The sequence below is a fragment of the Limanda limanda genome, chromosome 12, assembly GCF_963576545.1.
Source record: "Limanda limanda chromosome 12, fLimLim1.1, whole genome shotgun sequence".
Lineage (NCBI taxonomy): Eukaryota > Metazoa > Chordata > Actinopteri > Pleuronectiformes > Pleuronectidae > Limanda > Limanda limanda.
The window spans coordinates 10,701,507-10,720,886 of record NC_083647.1 but is presented as its reverse complement, the minus strand read 5'-3'; the positions used below and the strand labels follow the sequence as shown (position 1 = coordinate 10,720,886).

The window sequence follows — 19,380 nt, the reverse complement described above, 5'->3', positions numbered from 1 at the left end:
CGGTTCCCCTGGTCCGCACCAGTTCTGAGTCAGCTCCCCCCGCGCGACCGGAGGGGGCCCCCCGGACCGGAGGGTTCCCCCAGCGGGCGACGTAGCTGAGGTGATCCCCGAGAAGGGCCCGACACGCGTCCAGAGTCGTCGCCGGTGTGGAAGGCGGGCCGTCGGAGGGGACCGGGTACGGCGGTCGGCAGCGGCGGCGACTCTGGACGCGTGTCGGGCCCTTCTCGGGGATCACCTCAGCTACGTCGCCCGCTGGGGGCCCCTCCGGCGGACACCACCCCGCGGTCCCAAGAAAATGAGAAAAAGCCCCCCGCACCAGCGACGCCGTGAGGCGCCACCGGACCCCCCCAGTGTGCTTTTAAACTCATAAGTGACACGGGGGAGCTGATCCTTTCGCTCGCTGCATTTTGTAAACACGGCGTGTTGCTTGCGTATGACGTCACTCACAGCGCACAGAATAGAATTACACTGAATAGATCCGCCGATATGGATCGGCCCATTGTCACCGATACCCGATCTAGAAATTTCTTCAATATCGGTACCGATACCGATACAAATATCGGATCGGTGCATCCCTAGTAATATGGGTGCTAATGGATCGCCTACCTGGGAGCAAGCACAAGGCAACACCATTAGCCCAAATATTATGCGAGTCTATCACAAGACAAAATTAACCCAATTGAGTTTGTATGTGTTAGTGCATGTGAAAACCTGCAATGTCAAAATTGATCTTTTCAGGACTCTTCTGATTAATTTGGTATTTGGCTGGATAAAGACCCAGATCCACTTTGGCTGAGTGGCCCCTCTGGAGGGGTACAAAAGTATAATAAAAGTGATGATGATAATATTAGTTTAACTTGTGTGAGGGCTCAATGTGAGTCTTTTGAAGTTGTGTAAATAACTATCTACAAATAATATAACTAATGAGACTTTGTGAGTCTCCAGATATGCTTCAGAACAAAGGGAAGATTGCCATGTTTGTAATGTGTTGCACATTATTGCCTTATATTATGCAATCACATTTAACATGGCTTGCTAGCTAGCTAGCTGGCTTACATATCGGCAGCTTTATAAAACAATGTTTTAAAAAGCAAACTTCAAAATTTTGCTAGCAGATACACTTTGGAGAGCTCGCCTCAGAAAACCAGTAGGTTAGGCATTGGGAGAGTGATGTTTATCTTTGATATGGTAAAGACAGTGCTTTCTTCAGGAGCAGCAAAGACAAAAGACACAGAAGTGGCTTGCCTTTCCACCACTGGAGAAAGCTCTTGGCGAGTAAAGGAATAAAGATCGATGGCTAACTCGCAACATTTCTCCCAATTGCAAACTTAACAGCGGTAATGCTGATGTTGGCTACGTAGCGACTGTATAAACACAGTGGAAGAAAATGTAAAGACTAAATAACAAGGACAATTATTTTTTGAACATTGTTTTTCATCTTCTCATAACATGTCTGCTTTGTTCTCTACTGATACTGAACAATGAGGTCAAGCGTTATTTGTTTCAGATGGGCCTCTGCATACTTTCAAAAAGGTTACACTGGGTTTTTATGGATAATGTGGGCTCAGGGGCCCTGAATACATAATGAAATAATTAAAACAATTAAAATGTGCTCAGTCCATAGAGAGACTAGAATTAAAACTTAATAAGAATCAATTATAACAAGTAAACCTCACTCCGAACACACAGAAACATGTCCCAAAAAAATTGGAGCTCATAAAGAATCCATTGAAGACAAGATGTTTCCTCTTAATGGGGGGGTATTGTTTCTTAATTTCAGTGTGGTACATCCGTCTAGAGATGTTGGGTTTGATGTCAGTAAAACAAAAGAAAACATACACACACACACACACACACACACCCACACACACACATACACACGCACACAAACAGAGAGGGTTTTTTGCCTCCTCCAGGTCACAGGTTGTCCATATGTGCAGAGAACCCAATCACATTGTTGGCACACAAACACAAATACACACTCATGCAACGAGAGAGAGAGAGAGAGAGAGAGAGAGAGAGAGAGAGAGAGAGAGAGAGAGAGAGAGAGAGAGAGAGAGAGAGAGAGAGAGAGAGAGAGACAGAGAGAGACAGAGAGAGAGAGGGAAGATTTGTTTAATCATTTGGCCAATTCTGACAGATGGTCGAACACTTCCAAAAGAGCAGCGCGACTGGGAAAATGGGCAATCGGCGACCCTTGTGGTGTGTGTCTTTCTGCGTGTATGACAATGTTACAAAAGCAAATGTTACACAAGCATTGTTTCAGTCCCATTGTAGCCCTCTGCCAAGCTCTGATAGTAATCACACTGGCAGGACAGCAAACAGCAGAAGTGGACTGAACAACAGGCATCAGTCAGGGCGAAATGCCACCAGGAGAAAATCCCTCCACTCCTCAATTCCACCTTCCTTCCCTGCTTCCCTTGCCGGCCAAAAATTTCTCTCCTTCGCCTCCCTCTCCCTTCCTCCTTTTGTCTATGCTATCTCTATCCTACTGCTTTCAGACATACACTTAAGTCCGTAGATTTTTTCCGGAAATTTTCCAGAGAGGCTGTATGTGAGAACGAAAATGTCTGACTACTCTGCTAACTTGGAAAGATAAAAAGATTTGAGGGCCTTTGATGACAAGGGCCAAAGCTAAAATCATCAAACACGTTGCATGGATGGCAGAGGCTCAGTTGGAAATGTATATGTTTATGTAAAAGATATGAATATCACATCCTGCCTCCTGCATGCACTTCCCAGGTGCCTCCCTGAGCAAAAATTCTCCAGAAATGTTCCTGTTGCTGGGAACTCATCAGACAATCTCCTGCTGTGTTCTTCATGTGAAAGGCATCACAACATTTTCTGGATATATTCCAGAGCTCATGTCTGAAAACTACTTTTGAATCTCCTACAACACAAGCTTTTCCCTCTTTTTCTTTACGCTCTTTTACTGCTATTAACATTAAGGAACTAAATCTTTAGTCAAGGTAAACCTCCCAACATGCACACTCACCAACATACACACAGGGATAAAATAAACACTCACACTATACGTATCATGTACACTGTAGGGACGAACAATTTGTAACATAAGCAATTAACACACTGTTGAATAGGCCTTTTATGAGAGGAGAGCTCAATTACATACACATAGAGCAAAGGATCATGCGCACACATGTGCTCCACAAGGGCACAAACAAATATAAAGCGCTTTGGCACACACACATACACACTCTGGCGGGCGTCCAGACTGAGTCTTGTTGCTTGTGTCTATAAAGCCCTGAGCACCATATCGACAACTGTAATAACTGCGGCTGGCAGGAGCGAGCAGATTACAGCAGCAATCATAGACACACACACACACACACACACACACACACACACACACACACACACACACACACACACACACACACACACACACACACACACATATACCCAACATAACATCTTTCCCTCTGTCAAAGACTTGTTTCTTTTTTTTTATCATCGTTACAGTTACACACACGTTATTTGGTACATTCTATAACAGGTTAGCAGTAATAATGTCCAAAAAGTCGAGTTATGGCATATCAAATATTAATTGTGCTATACATTTGTAGGTGCAATCACACACCTACAAATGACATCTTCTGCCACAAAAATTGTTCTTCAGCGGAAATAGAGAGAAGAACTCAGTAAACCAGTCAGCCGGTCAGAGAGGGTCTATAATGGCAGCGCAAGGCCACCTGCAGAAAATGAAAGTGGGCTATATTGGAGTGGACAGAGCTAGCTAAGATTGGGGTCAGAGTTATATGGAGCACAGGCCAAGGAGAGGAAATATATGGTGGGAGGAGGAGAGGAGGGGAAAGGAAAGGAGAGGAGAGGAAAATACCACATTATCTACCAATTAAAGGAGCACTTTTCCGCCTTTATACATAAGGGTCAGTAAACTAGTCACATGAACAGCTACTCATCTTGTCAAACATTTGCATAATGTCATCTGTGTCTTCGGAGGAGTTTTGCCAAGAATAAAAATAAAAGACTGGTGACAACAAGAGGGTTATTTCAACTTAGAGACATCAAATGTATGTCAGAAATCTTGTATAGTACGCAAGGACATGCTTTTAGTTTGCAGCTTTCTTTACTTATCTTAGGCGTACTTTATACTGTTGTGTAGTATTAAGCCTTCGCTGTCATTATTCTGCTGGTGTGTCTGTGTCCCTTTGCAATTACATCCCCAAAACACCAGTTGGTGGTGGGATTTCATGGGGCCACTGAAACTGAATTAGTTGGAATTAATAAATGCTGAACAACAGTTATGTGTACTGAAATAACTAAAGTGCAGAAAAGAGACGTTGGAGGACATGATGTGTACGACAACAGAACTGATTAAGACAATAGAAGGGTAAAAATAAGGATGAGGTGCATGAGGTGTAAGAGATAAGGATGATGTGCATGTCAGGCTACAGCAGAGGGCAGCCGGCTTTACCATGCCTATAGCTTTGATTCACTGCAGTAGTATAAAGTGACCTTTAGCAACTAAAAGAATATCGGCACTTTTAAAATTTGCATCAGCAGACAAGTTAATTCTACCACTTTTCGTATTGATTTCATGTCAGTTTTAGTCTTTTTATGTTGGTAAAGTTTGCAATTTTGTGAGTGACACTGTGTTTCTCAGTGTAGACTAAAAGTATCCACTCCAAACACAAAAACATGAAAAAACACATAACTTCCTCTGCAGGATTTAGGTCCTGAACATAAGATGTATATGTAAATGACAATAAATACCTTTCAAGTTTCAAGTTCAAGTTTTAAAATGTTACATGACGTCGACAAAGTGTGTATACATTTTCATATACGATACATCTCTCACATTCACATTTTTCTTGGATGATACTCGAAAGAAACATTAGAAGACACATGACAGAGCTCCATTATCAATATATATAAACAGTTATACATATATAGGACAATGCGTACACAACCTGGTTTTGTATATTGTATAGGGAAGGCACATATGTGAAATACTATCCTCACTTTCAATTTCACCCTTCCTCTTTATTAACCGCTCTCTCCCTCTTTCACTCTCACCCTTCTCTCCTCCCCTCGTTCTCTCTCTCTCTCTCTCTCTCCATCTGGCCCTGACCACGGAGAAGCGATTTGCAGGAGCAATCCGTCGCTAATTCTCGCTCAGCGTTCATGAAAAATGTATAGCAGGCAGACTGTAGGGAGATGCAGATTGGTGCTGGGCCCTCAGTGAGAGCCTGCCTCAGCATTAATGGAACATTATTTTCACCTTTTCCATCCCTCCTCTTCATATACGTCTCTTCCTCCCTCCCTCCCTCCCTCCCTCCCTCCCTCCCTCCCTCCGTTCCTCTTTGTGATTATAAAACATCCATCTATCTATCCATCGTCTTTGTGAATATTATACATCTATCTATCTATCTTTCTTTCCATCCATCTATCCATCTGTAAATATTAACTTTGAAATTGCTCCTATCCTCACTCACAGTTTGATTAAACAAGAGCCATAAATATTCCAGGACTCAGCGGAATATTAGCAGCTCAAACAACCAAAACACAACTATCTGCAATCTGAACATCTCTGCGTGTGTGTCTTGTGCATGTGTTCGCATTTGCCTACGAGCACAGTGTGCAGCCAGCTAACCCTTCTCAAAGATAATAAGAGGAATAACTTTATCTTAATCTTTAAAAGGCACGACGTGAAATTTGAATCCAGCTGTGAAATGGGTCGTGTGTGTGTATGTGTGTGTGTGTATACAAGCGAATGCATCTTAGCATGAGTGCACAGATATGTTCATGTGTGTTGTTGTGTTTAAAGCACAGGTATCTTATGAGAGTAGATTATTAACAGCAACTGTAATGCCATCAGGACTAGTCACAGTGAGGATCATGCATAATAAACCTCCCAAGGAGTTTATAGACACACACGTACACACGTGTACACACGCGCACCCTCTTCCTGTCACTATAGCAACGCTGGCGGTGTTGCTGCCCCTAACTTCAAAGTCAGATGTAATTTCAGCCTCCCAGCAGCCAGAGGGAGCCATGGTGATGACAGAACATTCCTCCTCATGACGGCTCCTTTCTCCCTCCATCCCTCCTTTAGTTACTGCACTTTAATTCTCCTTCATTCCTCAGCCGGCTCCTTCCTTCCTTCCTCCCTCCCTCCCTCACTCCCCTGCCTGGCCAGCCTGCTGGGAGGCCAGGCATCCAGGACCAGACATAAAAATAAACCCAGAAAGGTTAGAAGTGTCTGACTGAAGTTAGGGAACGGGGGAGTAGATGGAGGAGGGGGCTTGACGGGGGGAGGAGCGATGCTAAATAAGGGAGATGGGGAATGAAAGTGGAGGGAGATAAGGAGGAAGAGGAAGGAGGGAGATGATGCAGTCATTTACTGATTCTTCTCAACTCTTAGTCCTTATTCTCTCTGCTACAGTCAACAGTGAAAAATTAGCAGGAGAAAAGGTAGATTGTGAAAAGAAACAAAACCCTATCAGCGGCAGCAAAGATGACTCAGCTTCAAATATCTGTTACTTCAGTCCACATTATTATTCAGCAAGGAAGAAAAATTCTTCCAGATTCATGTACAGAAGGATAATTTGACAACCCCACATCCGGGACTATTAATGAATATAAAATAGATGTTTCCAATCTTCTGTTCAGATTGGCTCAATAACATTTGAAAGATTTTTAACAGTTAATTTAAATATTAATGTAGTAAGAGAAAATCACCATTTATAATGGAGGGCTTAGAGCCAGACGGGCATATCTGACATTAACGTCTGGTGGAAATGAAATCGATGGATCAAGCGTGCACTTGATCTGTTTGGTGTTCAGAAATCAATATGGGTGTTCTTATCAGAAGCAAATCAAATACCCATGATCCTCATCGCATTTTAAGAACGGCACAGGGTGCAACACCTGGTATAACACGCAGCAATATCATGTTCATTTACTGATTTAGCCTTTATGTTCACACAGGGTCAGTGTGTTTTTGTGTCACGGTGGGTCAGGGAGTGTAAGGAAGGTGTTTATGTGTATTTTGTGCCCCTAACAACCAAAAGTTAAAAAAAACGGAGCACAATTGGCTCATTGTTGCCTCGGATATTAACAGCTATGCATGCAGAAGCTATGTACATATATATATATATATATATATATAAGTGTGTGTTTATATATATATATATATATATATATATATAAACACACACTTACCCCACGTACACACATAGTCATCTTCTTTCCATTTATATCATCCATTTTTACAAGATGTTTATGCAGAATCCTGCTTGTCATTGAAATTCAGATCTGTGTGTGTGTGTGTGTGTGTGTATGTGTGTGTGCGTGTGTGTGCTGCTGTATTAATGAAACCAACAGCCATGAGCTGCCTCCTCCTCTGTCCTCCTTTGTCCTGAATCTGAACTAGTCTGTTAGAAGAAATAAGCTTTGACAGAAAACACCAGCCGGAGAAAGAGAACTGATGGGCAAAAGATATATATAAAAAAAGAGGGCAAACATTTTTCTCCTTCTAGGGTTAGTCCACGCTCCCTCTCCTCCACCTCCTCCTCCTTTATCTCCCCCTCTCCCTCTGTAGGAGAGCCTGGTGGACAGGCGCCAGTGGAACCGGACTGGTGTTTTCTTAACCAAGTTCATCCCTCTCCATTTCCCACTCACTCTGAGATGACAGAGCCTGTCACACACCAAGGGGGGACGCAAGTCTAAGCATAGGTGTAGGTAAGTGTGTGAATGTGGTCCATGGAGTGCTTTCACACGCACAGTCACACACAAACACACACACAGACACACACACACGCACAGTCCGACTATCTCCCCTTCACTCCGGTGTGTGAGGCTTCTGTCAGCCTGCCTGTCAGGGGTGGTTGGGTATAAACATGGCACTCCCCCCCAGACTACTCTTGCTCACTCTGAACCACTGCTACTCAGCCTTGTGTTGCCAGTTTGCTTTAACAACCTACACTGCCCAGCATAGTGCCCAGTAGGTAGAACAGTATGTTGCCATCAAATCTTTGCCATAAGATACAACTAGAAGCCTTCAGGCAAAAAAGACTCTATTGATCCCCATAGGGAAATTCTCTTTTGGTTTGTCTCTCTTCCTCAGGGGCTGAGAGTGCAAGTTCAGCTGCAAAGAAGTGCCGGTGCAGATCCTGTGTCCTGCTAAAGGACACTTCAGTAGTGCAGATGCTAGGCAACTTGGAGGTTTAACCTACCTCATTAATCTAGCACAGGTTGTTTTGCAGCAATACACAGATATGTTGAAGGGACTTTCTGATTGTTGGGCAGTGAATCTCAAGGGTTTTTGGGTTCATCATTTGCAAGCTACTGGTCCATTACTCTAGAAAGTTAACACACATTAACTAACTTGGTCATGGAACACGCACGAAGCACAATTTCACCTGGTCTAGTGCGTACAGTCCACCAGACAACATGGACAAATCCTGGTTAGCTTATATAGAAATGTAACAACTGCGAGGATTGGATAATTTATCTTGCATTTCAAGTTGACTTGCTTTGACTCGCATTCTTCCTTATAGCTCTTTCTGAAAAAAAATTCTTATGTCTATTCTCAAGTTCGCAATTATGATTGGATATTATTAGCATCCGCCTAGTTAAGATACTGGGAGACAAGAGCAGAGTCTGTGTTCCAAACAGATGAATGACCAGAAACATAAGGACAATAGCTGGTAGTTTGACACTGCCAGCAATCCCGTATGTTGAGTTAATGTAACTAATTGAAGAACTTTAACTGAAAAAATTAGCCTTAAGTAAAGCATTTTAAACAGATTACCAGCCCTTGAATTCACAGAGAAAGAAGATATACACAACATTTTATATGTGCCAGTGGCCTACTCGCTTTACTGAGGGAGTTTCTCTTTCAGCACTGAATTGGTTTATAAGCTACAACAGCATCATGCCCGGCAATTCCAGTTACGAGTGACTGCTAATTACCGCCACCTACTGACATGATGTGTTATGACCTAAAATTAGATGAGGAACTTGAAAATGGCGACGAAAATTTAGATTATATGCCATGAACCAATTTTTGGTTTTGTACTCTAAAGTTAAAATCATTTAATTCTCTATCGGTAATATAACTGAAAATAATCTATGGTAGCAGGTAAGAACTTTAATCCCTGTCTCATGTTCAAGTATTATTATTATTAACGTTGCTACAAATAACTGTAAACACATCTGCCGAAACAGAAGAAAACACATTCATTGTATTTATATTTCAGGGTATTATCACAGGTGAATTCTCTGTTTCAAGGGCATGTTGATGATGTGCAAACATGAAAGACCCAGGGAAATTTCCCCGCTTTCAATTCACCTTCCTGTGCGTCTGTGTTTTCAAGCCGTAGGGGAACAAATGGTACAGCCCCAGCAAAAACACATGTTCCTGGCTCTTGAGGATCAAAAAAAAAACATGCGTGTACATGAAACTGTGTGTGCGTGCTAAATGATTCATGAGAGGCAAACGAAAACAGGCCGGCATACAAGCGGAAAAATAGCCCGTCTGCATTTTAGATGAAGCCCAGGGTCGTCTGACTCGCTGTGTCATGATATCTGGGTCTGTGGTGAAAACACTGAGTCGAGAACCAGTTTGATGCAAAAATCTCAAATTATACAGTAAGGTATGAGGTCTTACAGATATGAATCAGTCACTCTTATTCATATTCAAGCTAACAGGTCTCCAAGTTTGAGGCTTGCGTGACCGTGGGCATTCCCCCGTATACCTCACGGTGTGAGACCGGCTTCGGATTAGCATTTCTCAGAGCCTCTGTGAGCTCATGGCAGTGGCAGGGAGCTGTTGTGGCCTTCAGTGCTGCTGACTGTTCTAAGAATAGGCAGCAGGGTCCAGAGAACATCTCGTCTCCTAGTCTCACTGCCTCCCTCTCTCCCCCACCTTCCCTTCCTTTCTATCTCCACATGCTGCTAAAGTATATAAACACACACACAAATACAAACAGACATTATGCTCCTATGAGATAAATGGTCCTGACTGCTGGAGCATTTTCAATGTATTTTGAACGGTTTCTTAAAATATATGTTGAATAGTTTGCATCTAAACTATTCAAACCACATTCTGATGTATGTTAAAGATATATTTGTCTTTCCCCTTGACTCCCTCTTTCCTTTTTCCTCCCACGCCATTTTCCACCCTCCCTCTCTCCCCCCTTCACTCCATTCCTCTCCTGCCTCCTTTTTTCCTCTCCTTCCGTCTCCTCCTCCCCCCGTGCACTAATGTGGAGGTTGGATCTAACCCTGCTGGATGACATTACTCTGTGCTGCCTGCTGGCCTGTCTGCCTGCCTGGGGACTCTAAAATAAAACACAGAAGTGGGGGGAACCAAAGTGAGAGCACATACTGTAAGGGCAGCCTGACTGACATGCTCTGATAGAGCACGCACAAACACACACACACACACACACACACACACACACACACACACACAAACACACACACGCTTAGTGTGAGAAAACAGCTCACAGAGGACAGAGTGTGTATCAAAGTCTGTGATGAGTGTGTGTTTGTGAGCAAAGGAGCCTGTTTGATTGTGAGTGTGTGGTTGCACTGAGAGAGGGAGAGAGCAGAGCGGAGGGGAGGGGGGGGGGGGGAAGCAGGCCTCTCCAGCTGTGCCCTGTCAATCTTTCATGACCTAACACTCAGGAAAACAGAGGAGGGCAAGGTGGACAGGAGTGAGAGGGAAAGAGAAAGTGAGGAAGATGGTGTTTCTGAATTTTCCCTTTTGTCTGATGGAAAATAAGTCAAGGAGGGGCAAATGAGCACTGAAAGACATACAAGAATATTTTGTCTGTGTGTGTGTGTGTGTGTGTGTGTGTGTGTGTGTGTGTGTGTGTGTGTGTGCGCGTACGAGTGAGAATAACATGCCGCTGCCAGAACCCCATAGCCTGAATTCAACATCCCTCACCCTGAACAAGTGACAAAAAGATAACCATGTTTCACTTCACCGCTTCACGCCCTCGCTCTCTTTCTCTTTCTCTACCTCTTAGTCATTCTCTTTCTCATCCTGCTCTTCACCATGCACCTCCAGCTCTTCCTCACCTCACACTCCCACCCTCAGCGCTCTCTCTGTCTCTCTCTCTCTCTCTCTCTCTCTGTGTCTTTCCACATGGCTGGCCATCCTCTCCCATGTCCCAGAGGATGGGAGGCTGTGCGGCAGCTTGGCAGGCTGTCAGGGGAGTGCCGGAGAGCAGGGAACATGTAGTGACTGGAACAGGGGGGGGCAGTGAAATCCCTGGCTCCTCACCTAACTGTGGCACTGGAAGAACTGGCTCGGCTTAGTGACGCTATGGGCAAAGAGATGCAACGGGCTGAGGGTGCTACAGAGAGAAAACACAGCTCTCACTCTTCTTCTGTTTCTGGATGCCTGTCCGCCACACACAGCAGGAAATAACGAGGCAGCAGTCAACATGTCATCCTGTGCCAATCATGCTGTCCTGCTCTGCAACACCCCCTCAGTAACCTACATGACACGTCACCTTTTGTTGACCCGCAATTGCCACACATGGCAAAAGCAATTGGTGAGAAACATCATCCCTTAAACGCAATGTAGATATTTTAAAATACAAACTTTCTCATTTGCTTTTAGGCCTCTTCTCAACATGCGAACAGAAGCCTATTTAAAATCATCTTTTAAAGTGCAGATTTTTAAAAACTCTGTATACTTGTGCACGTGTAAAACAGATTGTGATGTCATAGCTTACTTTGCATATGCCCACTGTTGTTTTGTGCAATGAGCATGTGTAAGAAACAACAACAACAATGGTGGTGATGTACAAGTTTCTCTGATACTGGTAAGTCTAATTACAAGTTTGGAGCTACATTTTGCAGTACTGCAGCACTTAGTCAGTATTCACAGGCATCGGCCTTACCTAGTATTAGGCCACACCGTTCTTCTATGGTATTTTACTGATTACTAGACTTTATCGCCACCTATTTCCCTGGATTGCTTTTTTAAGCATCTGTAGTCGTTTATATTTGTGTTCTCATCTGGATGGAGATTTTTTTCAAAACAGGTGAAAATATCCACAGAAGTGTAAAAGAGACATGTTTCTGTGCAAGTGAAGCAGTGCTGACTGAATGTTTTGTCAAACTTCATGTATCCCTCACCTTTTAGTTTTGTTTTTAATCTCTGTGTAATGTAAAATGAGGAGAAAAATAAGGATGCTACTGACAACACCATTCATTTCATTAAGTTTCACTATCAAGTAGTTCATCTTTGCCATAGGCAATCTTTGCGCTAGCTGTTGTCTTCACTGTTGTGTGGAACTGGACGTACAGGCTCAGCTAGAACAGCAAATCTCTAGAGTCCGGATAAACCGCAGGAAGAATACTGTGGTGTTAATGCTGGTCTCCTATTTTTAAAAATCAGGTTGTGAATGCAAATGTAACTTTAAAATGGAAAAGCTTTTGTCGACTGCTGTAACAGAGTACCAGGAGACAAGGCTCCTTTCAGCAGATAAAGCAGTTAAAAATATATTCAATGCAAAACACCAACGTTCAATGCAAATGCAAGGCTTAAGCACATGCCATGAACATTAGCATCAGCGCTAATGCTACATGGAAAATACTCCATGTCTTTGTGTAATTAGAGCAATAACAATACAGTTACTTTACCATTCCATGGAAGACCAGGCATGCCAAATTTCCAATACATTATATTTTTAAAGAACCGAGGGCCACTGTGAGTTGCATTTGTGATAAGTTACTAAAGCACTTTTTCCCTTTGGTCTCCCATCAAAAATCCCGCCACATCACAAGGGAGCCTCGTCCCAAAACAACAACATGACACTTTGCCGACCCACGCTCCCTCCCTCCTGACAGAGAGAAAGGGGGGAAAAAGATGACAGCAGCTTTAGATCTGACATCAAACGCCGGCAAGAGAGTGAAAAAGAAAGAAGGGGAGAGAGAGAAAAAAAAAAAACGGTTACATCTCTGCCGTGACAGCTTGCTGGAAGAGCCTGGCAAACGCTGAGCAACTTCTCTCTCCTCTCTCTCTTTCTCTCCCCATCCGTCGATCCATCGCGCCCTCTCTCCCTCTCTGTGTGTGTGTCTCTCTTTCTCTCTCATCAAAACTTGCCGCCGATTAGGATCTCTGTGAGCCACGCGCTTTGGATGGGATGTGAAAACACACGGAGAACCCAAGGGGTAAAACGCCAGGATTAAAGCGGTGAGGGAATATGGGGTGATAGTGGTGCCGGTTCAAATAGATCGGCCCCTGTGACTGCAGTGGCTCCTCGCCTCGCCTTGCTCTCTCGCTCTGGATTCACACACTGATACATCAAGGCCATTTCTCATTACAGCAGGAGAGGGGAGGGGGGGCTTTCATGATGCTGCTTTAGTTACAGAGGAGGCAAGGGAATGGGGGGGGGGGACAAAGAGTGGGTGAATGAAAATGAAAGAAAATGGAGAAACGCCAAGATAAAGCAGATGAAATACTATTAGCAGTATGTTATGCAGGGAAAAAAACAAAACAGAGGTAGAAAGAGTGTGTGAAAGTGGAAGTGGAAGAACAGATTGGAAAACTGACAGATAAATCCGCCAGTGATTTGAAGAGAAAGAAAGTCAGCCGTCAGTGTTTGTTGAAAGATGACCAGGCACATAGACTTTTAAAGTATCAGTGCGGGGAACATATCATGATTTTATTTGAGTTCATACTCTTGATTTAGCTTTTCTTGCAGTTTATTCTTCCACTCCTGAGGCTGTTCCAAAGTGTCGGGTAAATTAAACGGCACACACCTCAAGCGGTGCCAATATTTGCAACTTTTGCAAATGTCTATTTATTCTATTCTTGAAAGTGCTGTGGAGCTGGAAGGGGGAGAAATGATAGAGAGTAAAAAAGCGATTAGTTTAGCCCCCAAAAAAATGGAGCAGCGCATCTCTCTCTCTCCCCTCGTAGATCAGCCATGGCCTCACAATTTCTTCTCAATTACTCCTCCTCCAGGCAACCTGCTTAACGATTTTTAGCTCGCCCAAATGCCAAGAGGGAGTGTGTGAGGGTTCGCATGTGTGACTGCATGTGTTTAGCAGGAATGTGTGTGTGCATATGTTTCTCTGTGCATGTGGAAATGTGTGTGTGTGTGTGTGTGTGTGTGTGTGTGTGTGTGTGTGTGTGTGTGTGTGTGTGTGTGTGCGCTTGTGTGTTGTGTGAGTCAGTGCGTGATGCTGAGATCACAGGCCATTGCGTGTGGCCTTTTTGGAATCCGCATTGGCGGCAGTGGAAACACAGACTCATGTGAGTAGCATATATGAGCAGTCAAAATGAGACGGGTCACAGGACAAGTGGAGCCATTTGATTGGCCAGAGAGGCTTACAACTGAAAATTAGACAGTACGCCAGAAATTCAACAAATGAAGGAAAACATAAGGAGCTTATGTTTCTATGATGCTTGCTACAACAAACAACTCCTTTCTTTAATCCTGAGATGTATGATAAAGTGCTGTTATTCAACTGTACGACCAACGTTCAGCAATCTTCGGTGCTTATCGGTGGTCAGAACTGTCTGTCACTCACCGGCAGACTGGAGGGGCGGTCCTGGGAGACACCCTCCTCATTGTTGGCCTTCCCAGAACTCCCTGGAGCAGGACCCCGGGTGTTGTAGCTCTCCTGCTGGGCCTCCTTAAAAGAAAGAGAGAGACAGAGAGAGAAACACAGGGAGTCTGTGATCAATAAATTAAAAGGACAGAATTTACAGACCCTTCCAATATGTACATAAATTAGTCAAATAAAAGCAGTTTATACGTACGTTATGTTTAAGAACTGAATTGAAAATGTTTTATTTAGACACTGTTTTGACCTATGAGGTCTTTGTTAGGCAACTTATTTTTGTGCTACAGTGTTTTGCATCATGTGATTTTTTTGTCTGCTTATAAAGCTTGGTTTTTGTTCTCATTAATTTTTGCCTAGAGCAGACTTTGACACACACACACACAGATGTACATGCAGACTGAAAAACATCCAAACAAGCACCCATCAGCACACCATACCCGACAATTCATTTTACCCAAATCCCGGCCTAACCACCCACTAATCCTCAGAACACACACACACACACACACACACACACACACACACACACACACACACACACACACACACACACACACACACACACACACACACTCACACACACACACACACACACACACACACACACACACACACACACACACACACACACACACACATACACACACACAGTTGTATTGTTCAATCTAAGTCATTTTCTTTCCCTCTGTAATCACAAGCCTATCTAGTGTAAACCAATTTTCTCTCCATTGTCGGAGGTGTTGCCCTCTCCCTCCCTCTGTATCTCTCCCTCCTTCCCTCTCCCTCTTCTTTTCATTCACCACGGAGGTCGTTCCTCCATCATGTTAAGCGTCGGCAGCACAATGGCAACTTGTTAAAGAGCTCTGAGTGGAAGGATTAGCGATAACTGATCGGCGAGACGCGGCAAGAGATCACATGCGAGTGCTCGCGCACACAACCAAACACAACATACACAAAGCCACATGCACATAGCCTGTGTGTGTGTCCTCAGGTTTTTACTTTTGAAATCCATTTTTTCCCCACAGTTAGATTTTTTATCTGTTGTGTGATTATACTGTAGTAGGTGGGCAATATTCCTGTCAGCTAGGTGATATAATTTTATAGCAGAAGATTATCCTTCACAGCAAGAGATGTATCATGTGAAATGGATCTATTATTAGAGCATTAAATGTGACACAATTTGTACCTCTGGGGTGAATGATACCATTTCACTCCTTATCTAGGTTCTTCAAGAAATCTTATATAAATCCTTATGTACATGCAAAACCTGCAGATACTCTGTACACACACACAGTTTGCATGCAGTTTTAAGAGCTGCACACACAGAGACAAAAGTTAATGTATTCAGTCATCTATTATTAAGAAAATGTAATGACCTCAGATGCCCTAAACTAGTGCAAAAATCAAATCCGAGTTTCAATTATTAGCCAGTGAAATCACAAAGCACTAATTCTAAAAATTGCAGGAAAAAAATCCTAATTTCTCTTGAAATGTCAGAGTTCGGTTTAGTACCATTTTATAGCATCAAGTTAGTCAAGCTGCATCCACTGTGAAGTCATGACTCCCTTTCAAATCTGGTCCTGCAATGTGCTGCGCTAAGAAACAAACTGTTTCATATGTGCCAATAGGAAAGATCATTCTGTCTTCTGCTGCTCAATTAATTTAGCATAATAGTTTAACACAATTTGAATTGTCTTAAACATCATCAGTTTGCTAGCATCTTACTTCCACCGTTTGTTGAAACATGGAGTAACACATGATGTATGAAAATTATACTTGTGAGAGAAGTAAAAATAAAACCAGTTTCCAAGTAATGAAAAGTAACTGCACACTGAAGAAAATAAGATCTACAGACATGTATGTGATATCATCAATAATTTCAACCCGATACCAACCAGTTCTTGTGTGAAATTCATGAATCTGGTGATCATAATTTTTAAATAATTCCTTTTAAGAGACTTTGAAGTTATACTTGGTAATAACTTCAATGATTATTTTAATATGTGTTTGATGACTGCCTCGTTTGAGTGTTGAGTTTGAGTGTTTTCTAAGGTCTATGTGGTAAAGTAGATCTTGGTCTTGGTTAAAGACTAAAGACTTTTTTAAGTTTTGAGTTACAAATATAACCACACATAAAACATTTGAACACATAACGGAACATAAATGGAACATCAAGTCATAATCTTTACAAAGGAGCCTCCTCATTGGGATCATAGCCCCAAAAACCCCAAACCATGTCTCGAAGCCAGGGGGAAAACCCTGTTCACCAAGCTGCGGCTCAATCAGTGAATCACACACCATTCCATAAGTGGCGTGTGCTGAGAGACACAACAGGACTGCAGCCAAGATCGAAAACAACTTTTAGAAACAAAAAGCCATGTGAGTTTCCTCGTCAGGGCCCAAGGCGAGCGCTGTTTGTCTGCACAGCCCCCCCTGTGTTCATCGCTGGATGCGCGCCAAGCATCAGGCTTATATTACACGGTCGGAAGTGTTCTGTTTGAAGCAGAGACCCAAGTACACACCTCCACAGGTAAATAAAGACCCAGGGAAGGAAGAAAAGAGGAGGGGTGGGAGGAGGAGAAACAGAGGAAATATGTGGTGGACAAGTGTTTCACACACACTCACACACACACACACACACACACACACACACACACACACACACACACACACACACACACACACACACACACACACACACACACAGACACACACACCCACACACCCACACACACACACACACATACACACTCCACACACAGTTCGGTTTCACAGGCAAAAAAATGTGCATGTGACAGTAACTCGCACAGTGAATTGAGAAGAGAAAAGTGGCTGCTGACCCAAGAACAATATTTATTCAGGCATATGAGTCTGCAGAGTGTGTGTGTGTGTTTGTGTGTATTTGCGTTTTTGTGAGCGTGTGTTTGTGTACTCGGGGGGATTTCCGTTTTAAGTGGGTCAAAGAGAGGTTAGCCTCATACTACTGTTTACACTCACGTTCTTACATCATCACTGTCAACCAGAATACGGACAGAGAAGGTGAGACGGACCAGGAGGAGGGTGGGCAGAGAGAGAGTGACAGTGGCTGAGAAAAACAGAAGGTGAGATGCAAAAAGAGAAGAATAAATGAATGAGGTAGAAAAGCAGAGGGAGAGAGGGAGATGAAGAGGGAGAAACAAAGGCAAATAAAGAGACTGAGAAAAAGCGAGAGCACATCAGAGGCAAATGAAGGAGTGCTGCGAGTGCATCCTTTTATTTGAGTTTTTTCCAGTCCATTGTCTCAAAATCCCATTTCCCAGCTAATTTAGAAGCTTCTAAAATACACTCCACTCCATACCTTAAGCCTTAGGCCACAGCTAATCCTGTCTTCTCTCTCACACACACACATACACACACACACACAGACCCCCCCAAACACACACACACACACGCACGCACACACAGACATGCTCATTCATCCTCCATGCTTTTCAAAAGACTTCATCTTGGCATAGTAGAAACGAATGAAGGATATTGAAGGCAAGCGTTTGAAGTACATCAGGGAATGGAGGAATCAAACTGTGAGTTAAATGCTATTAGACAGCTGTGTGGAGAGGCAGTGTAATATTAGATTTGATTGAATAGATGACTGCTGAATGTGGTGTAATATATAGAGCCGGAGAGGTGTTATGCGGACATAAATCAATATTGCAGCAGCGCGTTAATCCCGGGCCGCTGTGGAACGAGAGTCAGTCGGCAAGTGTGAAATGTTCGAGAAAGCAGAAAGATGTCAGACAGCCGACAATTGTTTGGAATATGAGACTTTTTGATGAATCCTGCTACTAAAGCTACTCAGTCCGGCTTAAATTGAATCTTTTGTATTGAGTCTGTGTGATATTTGGGGGGGGGGGGGGGGGGTAGAGCTTGAGGACATTTCACGCCCACCTTCACCTGCGCCCTGCACACATTGGATGGTACGAGCTGTTAATCAGACAGTATCCATTTTCCTCTAAATTGGAACCATAGTTTACAAAATAAACATCATGAAGCACTGAAAAAGACTTGAAACTAGCAATTTTATGAAAATGAGAAGTAAGGTCATTTTCTCACAGACTTCAATACGAACCATAGACTGGATATACAGATGGATGACACATCTCCACTTCATCCCACTCTCTGGAAATGAAGCTAAAGCATCTCAGATAAAGACCTTGCCCGACTATACTGTGGTGATCAGGGGATGGAGCTTTAGTATCAAGGTCCCGTTAATACAAGCACTCGACAAATTGTGAGTCAGTCTCGGCTTTCAATCTTAGCATTTCATCCTTTTTTAAAGCAAGAAATAACAAATAAAAAACGTGAACATACATCAGTGTGATAAGAACTACCCGATTTGCAATGTTTTTTGCACTTTGGCAGCCTACCACCAGGTGGTGATTGATTAGCTTAGAATCCCTTTTGGGGAGCAGTCATGTCGCCCATCTTTATTTACAGACTATGGTAGAAACAGACTTCTTTTGAAACCAGTGGAGTCGACCTGTGCTGGTCATTTGAGAGAACGCATGATTCAGGCACCTCTGTATTGGCTTCACTTTTCTAAAGCCATTTTTACAAATATGGTCAATGATTGCATCAGTATGATGACTCTTTTCCTCAAAGAAGAGGTCAAAGGTCAGGTTGTGCCACAGAACAGCGCCTCCTAGAGCTGGCTACCATTTCAGTGCTGCGGGTCAAATGTCCGAGGGAAACGCTCCGCAGTTTCTACGATATTTATCCGCCTGACCTCCTATTATAAAGTCCGTAGAAATCAAGGAGAAGTCGACT

At 43.3% G+C, this 19,380-nt stretch overlaps 1 protein-coding gene across 1 annotated transcript in view; it reads right to left on the bottom strand.

Annotated features, from left to right (window-relative positions):
* Positions 1-19,380, bottom strand: part of arid1b (AT-rich interactive domain 1B) — a 182,545-nt gene that overhangs the window by 105,734 nt on the left and 57,431 nt on the right. Inside the window, exon 5 of the mRNA XM_061082983.1 lies at positions 14,542-14,646. Within this exon, the coding sequence (XP_060938966.1) occupies positions 14,542-14,646 (105 nt within the window). The remainder of the gene's footprint in view (positions 1-14,541; positions 14,647-19,380) is intronic.